This window comes from Phodopus roborovskii, unplaced genomic scaffold (assembly GCF_943737965.1).
Source record: "Phodopus roborovskii unplaced genomic scaffold, PHOROB, whole genome shotgun sequence".
Lineage (NCBI taxonomy): Eukaryota > Metazoa > Chordata > Mammalia > Rodentia > Cricetidae > Phodopus > Phodopus roborovskii.
In genome coordinates this window covers 33567522-33580802 of record NW_026126418.1, presented here as the reverse complement: position 1 = coordinate 33580802, position 13281 = coordinate 33567522, and the positions used below count along the sequence as shown (strand labels likewise).

Sequence of the window (13281 nt, the reverse complement as noted above, 5' to 3'; positions counted from 1 at the left end):
GGCTGGGGTTACTGCTCAGAGGTAGATCGTTAGCAGGGTATGTGTAAGGCCTCTAGGTTAAATCTACAGTAGTGAGGAACCAGTTTTCATTTCCCAGTAAGGACAGCGGCACCGTGAATGTTGTCACCTTACGGTCACCACTTTTGTGGGGAGGACAGGATGCCTCAGTCTCCAGGAGCCATGGCCTGGGTCCTAGCCACATTGCTTCACAGTTCCCCTGCGAGGTTCACCTCCCGCACGCACGATGCTACCTTAGTTTGTGAGGTTGGTTTGCGCTCCTCCAGCTCAGTGCAAGGAACAATGCTAACTCAGAGGATGAAGAGGGAGGGAGATTTTAAGATTAAATGTTCTGCTGGAGCTTGAGTTCACCACTGAAAAGTCAGGGTTTGCTTGCCAAACTAGAGGAAGGCAAACTATAATACCTCCAACAGCCCGATGGGCTGGGAACACTTCAAACCTGTGAGACTTTCTCCCTGTGAGACGTAGCTTCTAGGACATTAAAACCAAACAAGCTTGAGTTTATACACATGTGCATGTGTATGTAGAAGTTAAGATCACTATAATTATAGGAACGTCTGTGATTTCACAGTCTACCTAGTTCGGGAAACAGGAGCCACCCCCTCTCTACCCATCCAATCCCGATCATACATTTCTGGAGCCGCTCCTGTCCCTAGAAGTCCCCAGCCTCTTCAAGTTTTCTTTTTCTTGCTCTCTGGTTTTGCTTTATACTTTTGCCACATACTGTCAATCAGTAGATTACCATAAAATAGAAAACGTGCTGTTCGTTGTGGTAGAATGAATGAGAAATGGTCCCCAGCTGACACTTTTGGGGGAGGTTTAGGTGGCACAGCCTTGCTGGAGGAAGTCCGTCCCTGGGAACAGGCTTCAAGAGCTAAGGTTCCCAGCACATCTAACTCACGCTCCCTGCTCCACAGCTGTTCTGAAGGTGGCGCTGTCAGCTTCCTGTCCCTGCTGCATTCCTGTCACTTCCTGCTTTGCCTACCCATCATGATGGAACCAACTCAGCCCTCTGGGATTCTTAGCCAAAATAAACTCCTCCTCACTATGTTTTCCATGTAGGGTTATAGTTGTTCAATTTTGTTTTCTTCCTATGGCTTTATTATGAGGTCCCCACCTTCCCCACCCTAACTTACACCGAAGCATTCTCCTCCTTTCCTTTCTCTGTTTTCGTTTTCTAAGAAAATCTTACCATGTAGCCCCGGTGGGTCTTGAACTCAAATTGCTGGCATGCACCACCGCCCTCTATTAATAATACCCGCACTCTTACCCCATCTGGAATCTGCTGTGATTTCGTGCTCCCCCTTCGTTTTTCTCCACGTGAGTTATTTCCACGGCATCTTTCTGCGACTCATCCCTGCTCTCACCATCAATCTGCAATGGCAGCTCTGTCACGTGTTCCTGTCTCTACATCCTAGACAGTACAGGAGAAGCTGGGGAATGTTCTGGAAGAGTGTAAGAGTGTATGGAGTGAGAGATAAGAATCCTTGACTCCTGTTTTTTGGAAAGATGTTTCTGAGAGTTTACTGTGGAGTATACTTGGTTTCCTATCGCTGTTTTGTAAAGAAGCTTTCATTACTCTTTGTATATCAGGAGTGAATCTGGAGTTTTAATGCATGCTTTTTCTCTATTGACATAAACATTATTTCTCTTCTTTAATCCTTTAATACAATCAATAAACAGCGAACTGAAAATGTATTTGATCATCTAGACATTCTCTGTGCTCTGAAATATCTGGATTCCTAGTTCTCTTTTTCCTCTGTATTCTCTGGGCTTCTCGGAAATTTGGTTTCACAACACTTCTTGGTTTTGTTTAGAGCAAGGGACATTGTCTGGTTGTTTGTTTTGTTTCTTATTTATTTGGGTTTAGGGTTTTTTTGTTTGTTTGTTTTGTTTTGTTTTTAACAAGGTCTCTTTTGGGTCTGGCTGGCCTGGAACTCCCTATATAAACTGGGATAACTCATAGAGATCCTTCTGCCTCTGCCTCTCAAATACTGGGACTCGGCACCACATAGGCGAGACCTGTTTGACACAGTACCTACATTTGATAGGTGGTGACCTTAGATGAGTTACTTCTCACCTACAGAAGTAAGTCTCTGGAATCAAAAGCAAATCATGCTTGAAAAGGCTCACCCCTGGGCACAGCACCTTGAAATGATTTGTTAGCTGTTGTCACTAGAGTGCACATGTGGCAGGCTCCTTTGTGATCTGAAAATGACAGCTTTCGTGTTTACTAGGGGTCATGGTATCTTCTTCATGGTCAAGAAATGCATAGGAGGCTCCACTGAGACCTGGGCCACAGCCCTGGGTTGAAATCTCAGAGCATCTTCTAGCCTGTGGGAAGAGTTTGATGTATTTGAGGAAGAGGAAGGAGGCAAGGCTGCCAATGGGTATGGAACATGAATTGGCAGATGTCGAGGCATCAGTATCGGAGGTCTAGTGGACAGTGTTCTGGGGTTCAGAGAAGGGATACATTGGCATAGAGGGGTGGTAGCAGCCGCAAGGGACAGTGGATAGATCCCAATGATATTTAGGGTGTGAAATCTAAAGAGTAGATTTGGGAAGACAGTGGCTGAAAGGATGAGAGCCAGTGGGTGGATGAGAAGAGGGTGCGGGGGAGCCCTCCAGGACATGATTTGGAAATTGTCCAGCAGGACTGGTGGGAGGAAGTCAGTGATGACCTTGGAGGGCAGAAGCAAGGCTGTAGTGGATTGAAGAGGAAGCAGAAAAGCTCTGCCAGGCCCTTTGGGTGAGTGGAGGGGGAAGGCTGTGGGCGATGTGGGCAATCACTGAGCCATGCTGTGAGCGAAGTTGGATTTGGAGATTTGGGGAATATTTGTGTGGGTTTTTTCCCTTCTGCTTTTCATTAGAGAAGTCTTGGCATGTAAAAAATACTGACAGAATGCCGCCAGAAAAGGAGGGTATGTGGGGACCAGAAAGACACAATAATCTAAAAGCAGGTCTCCAGGAGGCAGGCTGTAGACCAGCTGGAAAATCAGAGAAGCAACACCAACTTCATTGTCACTGAAGGAAGGGAGGGTTGGGACATTGTTTGGTGTACTGGCAGCACATCGAATCTCTTCTCAGAAGCAGCTCCTGGCCTGCCAAGAGGAAATGATCATTGAGCAGGATAGCATGAGTGAGCGGAGGTCTCGTTGGTGGAGCTGACAGCAGGGCTGAGCTTCTCTCAACCACGAGTTTCCACTGATGCAGCCTCCCTGGGTACCATCTCTCCATTGGGCCCAGCATCCACGGTTAGGGCTGAGCCAGGCTGGGATGCCAGGGGCACATGATGGAAAGGTGGTGTAGCTGGGAGCTGTCGGAGATCAGCCAGAGGCAGAGCAGCCATTTCAGTGACCATTTTCTGCTTTATAGATATCCATGGTCATGTTTTTCATAAGCTGGTTAGAATTTTCACCTTGAAAGCAAAGTGCCATTTTGCTCTTGCATGTAAGAAAACATAACTTGGATATGAAGTAGGCTAGAATTTCTCAAAGCCTGGTCACCAGGGCAGTAGCATTGGTATCTCCAGGGAAATAAGAAACACGAATTCTCAGCTTGCATCCTGATTGACTCAATCAGAAACCACTGGATTGGGGACCGAAATCTGCTGTGTAATAACTCTCCCAGGCCATTTGGGTGTATGTTCCTGCTTGAGAACAATCAATGAAAAGAAAAAGCTGTAACATAAGATCAGACATGACAGAACGATTTTAAAGAAAGAGTATTTTTAGTTCATGTATGAGTGCTTGCCTGCATGTATGTATGTATACCATGTGCATGCCTGTTGCCGTTTGAGCCAGAGAAGGGCGTCAGATCCCTAGTAACTGGAATTAGAGGAGATTGTGAACTGCCATTAAGTGCTAGGTAACTAACCTGGGTCCTCTACAAGATCATCAAATGCTCTCAACCACTGAGCCGTCACTCCAGAGCACGCATACACACACACACACACACACACACACACACACACACACACACACACACACAGCCCCCTGTTTAAAAGATGAAGTCTTATTTTGGAGACCAGCCTGGCCTGGAAACTTGCTGTCATTCTCCTGCCTCAGCTTCCCAAATGCTGGGATTCCAGGCATGTGCCACCACACCTGGCTATGTTATAGCGAGCCCTATGCAAGGAACCTGGTGCTCTCTTCCTGCTTCTGAGGGCATCACTGACCCACACAGTACACTTACATAAATACAGACAAACACGCACATAGAAACATCTGTTTCTTTATGTATGTAGGCATAACAAAAGCCTAAAGGAACTAAAGTCAAATGTAATCATGGCTTTAGATTTGTCATTATCAGTGATTTTTGTCTTTCCTTTATATTTTTCTATGTTTAGTACATTTTTAAAGTAACATGATCCTCTGTGGTGGTGTGAATGAGAATGGCCCCATAGGCTCAAATGTTTGAATGCTTGGGAAGGATTAGGAGGTGTGGCCTTGCTGGGGGAGGTGTGTGACCAGGGTAATGCTTTGAGGTTCAAAAGACTGTTGCCATTCTCAGGCTCCCCCCCACTACCTCTCTCCCTCCTACTTTCAGATCAAGATGTAAGCTCTCAGCCATTCCTGCCATCATGCCTTTGCTCTGCTATCATGGACACTAACACTTTGAAACAGTAGCTCAAACTAAACACTCTCTTTCATAAGTCATCTTGACAGATGGTGTCATATCATAATAGAAAACTAAGGCTCTGTTATAATTGGATAATAAAAGTTTACTTTTATAGAGCCTGTTTTAAACAGTTGAGCTTTTCTCAATTAGCTATTCTTCTCTTTAAATATATGAATATCTCCATCATGCTTGCTTATCCCACTTTAAGAAATAGATGTGGGTTCTGGAAACCAAACCTAGGTCCCCTCCCAGCATATACAGTGCTCTTACCTGATGAGCCATCTTTCCACCCTCCTAGATGTTTAATTTTAAAACACAATTAAGGCTAGGCAGTGGTGGCACACGCCTTTAATCCCACCACTTTGGAGGCAGAGGCAGGCAGATCCCTGTGAGTCTGAGGTCAGCCCGACAGGCTCCAAAGCTACACGGAGAAATACTGTCTTGAAAACAAACAACCAACCAACCAACAGATCTTAGAGGAAAAATGGTCAAAAAAATGAGAATGTAAGAACTATGTATTTTGACAGGAGGTCTCAAAAAAAAAAAAAAAAAAAAAAGATACAAAGTTGTGTTTCAGAGAACTACTGTAAAAAATCCCCAGATTTCATTGATCCCCAGATTTCATTGAGCTGAACTGTATTTCCACCAGCATTGAGAAATTTGCCTTTTCATACTATTAGAATCACTAAAGGAGTTGTGGGAATATTTTGAAATACCAAGAAGAAATGCTCTGGGCCATTTTCAATATACTCAGATATTAGGCTATTAACTGAACAGTAATATATACCCAAAGCCCATCAAAATCTCCCCATCCATCACAAATGCAAACTCAATGGACTCTTAAGTTCTCAGGGCTTTGGACCAACCCCTTCCCGCCTCTGTTCTGGTTCCCTTCCCCCATCAGTCTTCCCATGATGTGTACCAGGAGAAAGGGACAATTCACCACAATTAATCTCCCAGTCTTTTCTGTTTTAATTTTTTTGATTAGACATGTAAATCCTAAATCAGTACTTGAAGAAAAAAGTGCCTTTAAATTCAATAATCAGATAGCAACTACATCACCTTTTACTTTATCTAAGAGAGAATAATACTTACTGGGAGCTGGGATCAAACTAACAGAAGTATGGGGGAGAAACAGGCCAGCATGTGCAGGGATCTTACCCATCTCTCTAGGAAGTGTCCCACCATAGACTTAGTTACTGAGGAGATTAACTCGGGCAGCAGAAACACACTGTCAGCTTCTTTCTTTCTGGTTTTGGTTTTTGAGACAAGATCTCTCTGTGTAGCCCTGGCTGTCCTGGAACTTGCTCGGACTCAAGAGATTCGATTGCCTCTGCCTCTAGGTGCTGGGATCAAAGGTCATGACATCCTGCCTGGCATCATCTTTGTAGGCTGACCAGACTGAGCTATGTGTCCAGTGTTTGGTTTTAGGTGAAAGGAAAAAAGAAAGAAAGAAAGAAAGAAAGAAAGAAAGAAAGAAAGAAAGAAAGAAAGGTGTTTCCCTTCATACTTAGTAAACAAATTGCTATATCCTTTAAAATAGAGTATTAACTATTAAACAATTAAACTAGACAAATTTGGAGATCTACTGATCTCCAAGATACACTGTTAAGGAAAAAGTGAGGTGCCCATGCATACATTTAAAAACAGCAGCTGTGTTAACTGGGCACACTCAGTCTTAGTACTTGGGAAGTTGAGGTTGAGACAGGAAGATTGCAAACTTGAGGCCCGTCTGGGGAGACCCCCTGCCCCTATACACACACACACACACACACACACACACACACACACACACACACACACACACTTTCTAGAAAGATATTTGAGACAAGAGTTATAGATATTACCTTTGGATGTTGGAACTGTTGCACAGAGAAATTTGCTGCTCATTTTATGCCCCTTGCTTCTGCTTCTGCCTCCTGAGTGCTGGGATTGGAGGCATGTGCCACCATGCCCAGCTAGAAGAATAACTCAAAGCTACAGTAAAGGATAACCGTTGTGCTCTGGTCTTCAGCTTGTCCTAGGCTTTTTGATCTTTCTGCTCCCATGGGCTCCGCTGTCTCTCCGGGCAGTCGTCATGCCCATACATGTGTATTCTGGACTTCTCCTCTTTGGAACAGTGATTGCAACAGTCCTCATGGGAGTGACAGAGAAGCTGTTTTTTGCCCTGTAAGTTTGTAATTTCTTTCTCTTAATACTTAAGCTAGAAAATGTTAAGTATTTATTCAGTGGGGAAATATAATATAGATAGTTACTTCAAAAGATTTACTCTTATTTTCTGCTCGGATGAGCATGGCTACTACATGTATGCGGTGCCATCTGAGGCCGGAAGAGGGCATTAGATCCCCTGGAGCTGGGGTTACAGGCAGTTACACCCTTGTGGGTGCTGGGAAACAACTTGGGTCCTCTAGAAAAGCAGCAATGCTCTTAACTGTTGGGCCATCTCTCTAGCCCCATAAATAGTCAGCTTATTATTAAAACTTTAAGTTAAAATTTTTAAATATAGTTTATCATCCCATACACATAGTAAAATATTACTAAAAACAGAATTATTGGGGTTGTGAGTTGTGCATTCATCTTTTGGGGTTGCATATTTTTAAGCTAATTGTAGTTATATTATGTATACATTTTTGTTTGTTTCTTTTTCCAGTTTCTAATTGGCATGAGGTATCCCAAGTGCTATATTCTTTTCTTACTTGGAATTTTAGAGTATTCTGTGAATCAGTATAAGCTCTTTAATGCCATGCTGTAAGGACATTTATGTTGAAACTGTACCATGGTTCACTCTGAGCAGGTGGATTCGGTGTATGTTGTGTGCTCATACCTGGGTCCACTTTCTCTTTCTTCATAGGAAAAATCCTTCATACCATTCATTCCCACCAGAGGGGGTTTTCACAAATACCCTGGGCCTTCTGATTCTGGTTTTTGGAGCCCTCATCTTCTGGATTGTCACCAGACCACAGTGGAAACGTCCCAGAGAACCCGGCACTATCCTTCTTCAGCCAAACGGAGGCACGGAGGGGATGGAAGGCGCCATAGCAATAAGTTCCAGCCACAGCCCAGACTCAGCAGATGCAGAGTTAAGCAGCGAGGGGGCAGCCAGGAAAAGAACCCTCGGCCTTGATGATGCTGGCCAGAGATCCACCATGTGAAATGTACAGCCATGTACCTTCTCTCCCAAAGCCAGCCCTACAATTCAGCTTTTCCTGCCTAGCCATAGGTGACTTGGGTTCATAGTGCCAATGTATGTGGTCACCAGGGAGGATTTCCTGAGAGCGACTGTATCGTGAGGCCTGTGAACTTACCAAATGTAAAGGACATGATCAATGTAAGTTGTGATTGTTTCCTCTGTATTCTTGAGGATCCGAGCATCGGACACACCTGCCAGTGGCTTTGTTTGCTGAGCTAACAGCACCCTTGGCTTCTTGCTATGCTCCATTAATTCTGGGAGTCCAGCAATTTCAGAACAAGGTAGAACCAGTCCTAACTTTTAAAATAAGATCACAGATACCTGGAATAATGTTTGAACCCTTATGCCACACAACTACTGTGAGTAAAACTGTTGGGGGGAGTGGCACTTTAGGAAAATAATTAATTCCCTTTTCCCCATGGTGGCTCTCTGTTCCCTCTCCAGCTAATTTGGGCTCACCTGGGCCCTGAACATGAGAGTATTCATGAGGGTATTATGGAGCAGTTGCTGGATCAAAGACAGCTAAAGAGATCTCTGGTTAGACCTGGAAGATTTTCTTATACTCAGCCCAGTGCCTAGACTTCCAGGAACTGGTCACTTCACAGTTCAGCTGAACCTCTTGCAATGCAAACACGCCTGAGCTCAAGTCAAAAGAACCTCTCTGCATCCACACACCGTGACGAACACTTTCCATCAAGTTTCTGTTTTACTTTCCAAAGTGCTGCCTTGGCTCTTACTATGTGCAAGCCACTCTCCTACTAGGCACTCTACGGTCTCCAGACAGATGTTGTAGACAGGTATTGCTACTAGCTCCCTTTTTAGGGGAAAGATCTGAAGCTTGGAAAGGTTAGTAACTTGGCCCAACATCACATAACTCTTAAGCTGATGGAACTGACATTCAAACCCTGGCAGTCTGGCTCCTCTGTCCGTGATCCTACATTTCACTATGCTCCTTTCCCATTTACACTACTTGGCAGCACTGTGCTCCACCCCTGAATAAAGTCACTGAGAGGAGTTGTTACAGGACACTGCCTTACCCTTGGTCCACTTCCAAGGGGACCCTTTAGAGAGTGGGAAAGGCGCCATAAAGTTTTAGCCAAAAACCTTGGGGCCTCAGCCACTATGAACAAGCCAGAGCCTGCCTCGATGCCCTTTTAATCTTAACAGGGCATCTATCTGTCTTGCTGACAGGAAGACCTAGGCTAGGACACGCACAGCCTTCAAGATTAAGTCATTACAGTGCAGGTTCCTCACAGTCTCAGCTGCTGTCCTTTCCTGGGGCCATAGGCAGGTTCTTTCCTGAGTTTTGTGGAATTTGGAGTTCTTAGTAGAGAACTGAATTCAGAGATGATGATATTTGATGTGATTAGACTTGTCTCAGCTCTGAGCTCTGAGGGAAACCTGCGGTAGTAACTACAGAAACGATGCCTCATGGAGATTGGTATATTTTTATTTCTGCTCTACCTTCTGATTGTGACACTTGGGCATGGATGTGTGAGCTTGTAGTTCAGGCTGCTTGAGAAACTGATATCCAAGGGTCAGTTCAAAGCCAGCCTGGGCAACATAGTGAACCCTTCTCTTGGGTTCTCTAGAAACCCAAGTTGGCCCCCCTCTTCCTGTTCTGAAGGTGATCTTGAACATGTGGCCTTGCCTTCACTTCCCAAATGCTGGGTTACAGGCATGTGCAGGCCACAAGTTACCATGTCTTAGCACAGCTCTGTCTTTCAAGTAAAATATAAAGATAAAGCAAAGTACAAGAATTTTAATATGGAGAAAAAAACTTGTAGTTTACAGTAAAATATACGTTACTTCATAGTGAAAATCCTTTTAGGTAAAATGATCATTTTCATAGCCGGGTGTGATGGCACACACCTTTGATTCCAGCACTTGGAGGCAAAGGCAGGTGGATCTCTGAGTTCAAGACCAGCCTTGTCTACAGAACGAGTTTCAGGACAGACAGGGCTGTTACACAGAGAAACCCTGTCTCAAAAACAAAATAAAACAAAACAAAAATATGGTTATTTCCAAAGACCACGTACAACTCAGTCTATCAGAGCTCTTAAACTTCAGAATTCCCTCAATGCGTCATTGCTTTCTTCTTAATTAATTCTATTTCCAAAACTGGTTAACAGCATCAGAAGGACTATGAGTGACCAACCCAAGGTCACTCCAGCTAGATGAAGAGTTCGGGCCAGCCTGGGATACATGATACCTTTTTCAGAAGTCCAATAAATAAATAAAGTTCATATGTGTGCTAAGTAGGAGTAATTACATGCTTACACAAAGCAGTTTGCTAAATGATGATTCACCATAAAGAGCTGGGTCAGATCCTGGGGTTATTTTGGTGGGGGGAGAATGGGAGGCTCGTAACTGAGCCCCAAGAATCATGGCTGCCTTTCCTTTCCTTGAAGGCCCCCAGAGGCTATCAGTGCAAGGCTAATTACGAGGCACTAGAATAGCTCCACTGCAAGTATTAGAGCACCCCTCATCTCAGCCCCTATTTCCTCTCAAGTGGGCTAATGTGAGGGTAATATTATAGGCACCACTTTCCTTTCTTCTCCAGCTTTTATGAAAGGATACATAGCACAATATATCGAAAAGATCTTTCTATTTGAGACTCTTCTTTTAATGGGCTCTTTATTCCAATGATAATTATACCTTTATCTTTCAAAAGCTGATGTTTCCTACCTAAAGCATCTCCCCCCAAAAATATCACATTAAAAAGTCTGCAAAGAATAGAGGAGAAGAAAGCCTTGGGTATCAATTCCAAACAGTGATTGAAACCTCCCAAAATAATTATAGCTTATATCCTCTACAGAGATTATCTGGCTTGGCTTACCCCATAATCTAATTTCAGGGAAGAAAGCTTTATTTCACCACTGATCTACGTCGACATGAAAGCCTTCTCTTTCCCAGGGCTTGGCGAGAAATCCAAATGAATATACTATATTGAATTAATGTCATCAAAAGTGTACAGCTTTCCTGTGCTTCTGTCAAACAGAGCCTGTTCTCCACAGCACTGTCTTCCCGTTAGCAGTGGGGTTTTCTTTGAATCTGTGCACTTAGAATGGAATGATAGATTAAGGCAAGCATACTTTTTAAGGTCTGGTGACAAGTAGTTTCTGTTTTCTAAAGGACAACAGCGTAAATTGTATGTCTCATGTTAATTAGGCTTTCTTCCCTGCGGAGCTGGAAGCCTCAGTGCACACGCACTGACCTCGGCTACACATAGAAAACACAAAGGAGGAATTCGTGTCTTATGCCAATTTTAGTTGTAATATGATAGAATATTTAGCTTTAGATGTCCATCTTTCTTTCTTCTTTTTTGATAACTCCAACAGGAAATTTCTATAACTTCTAGGTCTAATAAGAATGCAGAGGAGAAAATGGCTGTTCCTTGTTTATGCTAGCTACCTGAACACTTTAAGTGCGAAATAATGTTATCTATAAATTTGTCTTTTCATCTCAGTATGTTGATGGAAAAGTATTATCTTGACTATTTTATAATTTTGTAGGGAATATATGTATCTATTTTTCTCGACCTTTAATCTAGCAATAAAAAGTGACTTGTAAGCTTTGTGTGTGTGTTATCTGTTTGTCCTAATGTAGTGGGTATAATCCTTTTTCTTGAAGTTTCTTTCTCATAATTTATTTTTTAGTTGCTTTTCCATTGGGTTACTTTTCTCCCCAGTTCTTTTATTGAAAATACGCTGAGCTTTTTCTGTATGCTCTGAGTACCTGTCTTTGTATGATGCTATGAGACTGTCAAACCCATGCCATTCCCTTCAGCACAGGATCTGAGTTGGAGCCCATGGCAATGTGGAAGGATGCTGTGGACCCTGCAGATAGATGGGAGGAAAATCACAAACAAGTCTATCCAATGCACTGCCTGCTAAGTAACTGCTCATGGTTGTTGCAGCGGTTTCCTCCTGTCCTGCCTGGTTCTGCCACCTTTCTCAGCCCCCAAATTAGTTATATAACTGTTGGCTGGTGGCTAGGGCTTCTGATGGGATAGCTCTGTCTTAATTATTAATCCATTTCTATTAATCTAAGTATTTCCACGTGGTCTTACTGTACCCGAGAAGGGTCCGGACCTCTAACTCCTTTGGCAGCTCACATGGCCACTGTCCTCTGCCTACACTCCCCAGAATTCTCCTCTCCTAAGCCCACCTATCTCCCTGCCTCTATTGGCCACAGCGTTTTGGTCATCAAACATGCATGCAGAAGGACAACTCCCATCACATAGTAACTTTTAAAAAGATATTTATTTTTGATTATGTGTTTGCCTTGGTGTCTGTGTGTGGGTGTGAGCTGTTATAATTCAGGGTACTAGTGAATAAAATTTAGAAAGGCCAAGATTAGAAGAAAATCTGTTGACTTCCTCCAATATCTTTGCTCTTGCTGTGGCCACTACTTTCTGGCGGTCCAAGGTCTCTTATCATGCCCATCTGCCTGGGGATTTCCTGTTCACTATTTGTTACAGGCCTTCTGCACCAGCAGTGCGTGCTCCCAGTGGCTGAGCCATTTCTCCAGTTCCATCAACGCCTGGATCACTTCAAAATGGATTCCTATCGGTTGCCTTTTTCTTTTGATAATGGACGGCATAGGATTATTTTTTAGTTTATCTACCAGTTTACCTTGCATTTTGAATATCACGAATAGAAACTTGAAGAGATTCTAGGATCTGTTACATGCCCCTAAAGCAATGGTTCTCAACCTCTGGGTCACGACCCATTTGGGGTCACATATCAGATATTTACATTACAATTCATAACAGTAGCAGAATTATGGCCCTGAAGTTGCAATGAAATAATTTTATGGGTGGGAGGTCACCTCGGCATGAGGAACTATAGCAGAGGATCGCAGCATTAGGAAGGCTGAGAACCAATGCTCTAAAGAGTCTAAACTGCTTTAATAGGCAGTTAATAAATAGTAGGTGAACTCTCTTATTTTAGTTTTGAACGAGTTGCTTGGAGTCTACCTCACATATATGTTGTTGGATAAGGGCCAAGTCGGGTATATGTGCAGAATTTAAAGCTCATCTTGTAATGTCAATCTTGGTTTGTCAGTTTGGGAAATACGCAATATTTTTGTTTTATTTATTTTAACAGATTTTTCTTTTATTTATCTTTACTTGGCTCCTCTGCCAGAGCAATGCTCACTCTGGATTGCTGAGTCATCTCTCCAGCCCAGAGAGCTTTTTGTTTTAATAGCTGGAGAAAAGCTGGTCTGAACAGCACTGCTCCAGGTGACCTTCCAACTTCTAGCTGAGCCACAGACCTCGTTAATTACCTAATTTAATCCTCATCCAACCAGATGCTGCGGAAAGTGCGCCTGCTTTAAACATCTTGCAGGATCAGGTGAGAGTCTTACTTTCATTGTAAGGTAGAAACAGCCAGGGAAATGCCAAACAACTGTAGCCTAGGCTTACAGATCTCAGCACACTGGAGTTT

General features: G+C 43.4%; 1 protein-coding gene across 1 annotated transcript in view; it reads left to right on the top strand.

Moving 5' to 3' along the window:
• The window catches only part of LOC127222430 (plasma membrane ascorbate-dependent reductase CYBRD1), a 28526-nt gene extending 17121 nt beyond the window's left edge, over positions 1 to 11405 (top strand). Inside the window, exons 3-4 of the mRNA XM_051184504.1 lie at positions 6653 to 6807; positions 7490 to 11405. Of these exons, the coding sequence (XP_051040461.1) occupies positions 6653 to 6807; positions 7490 to 7790 (456 nt within the window). The 3' untranslated portion in view covers positions 7791 to 11405. The remainder of the gene's footprint in view (positions 1 to 6652; positions 6808 to 7489) is intronic.
• The last annotated feature ends 1876 nt before the right edge of the window (positions 11406 to 13281 follow it).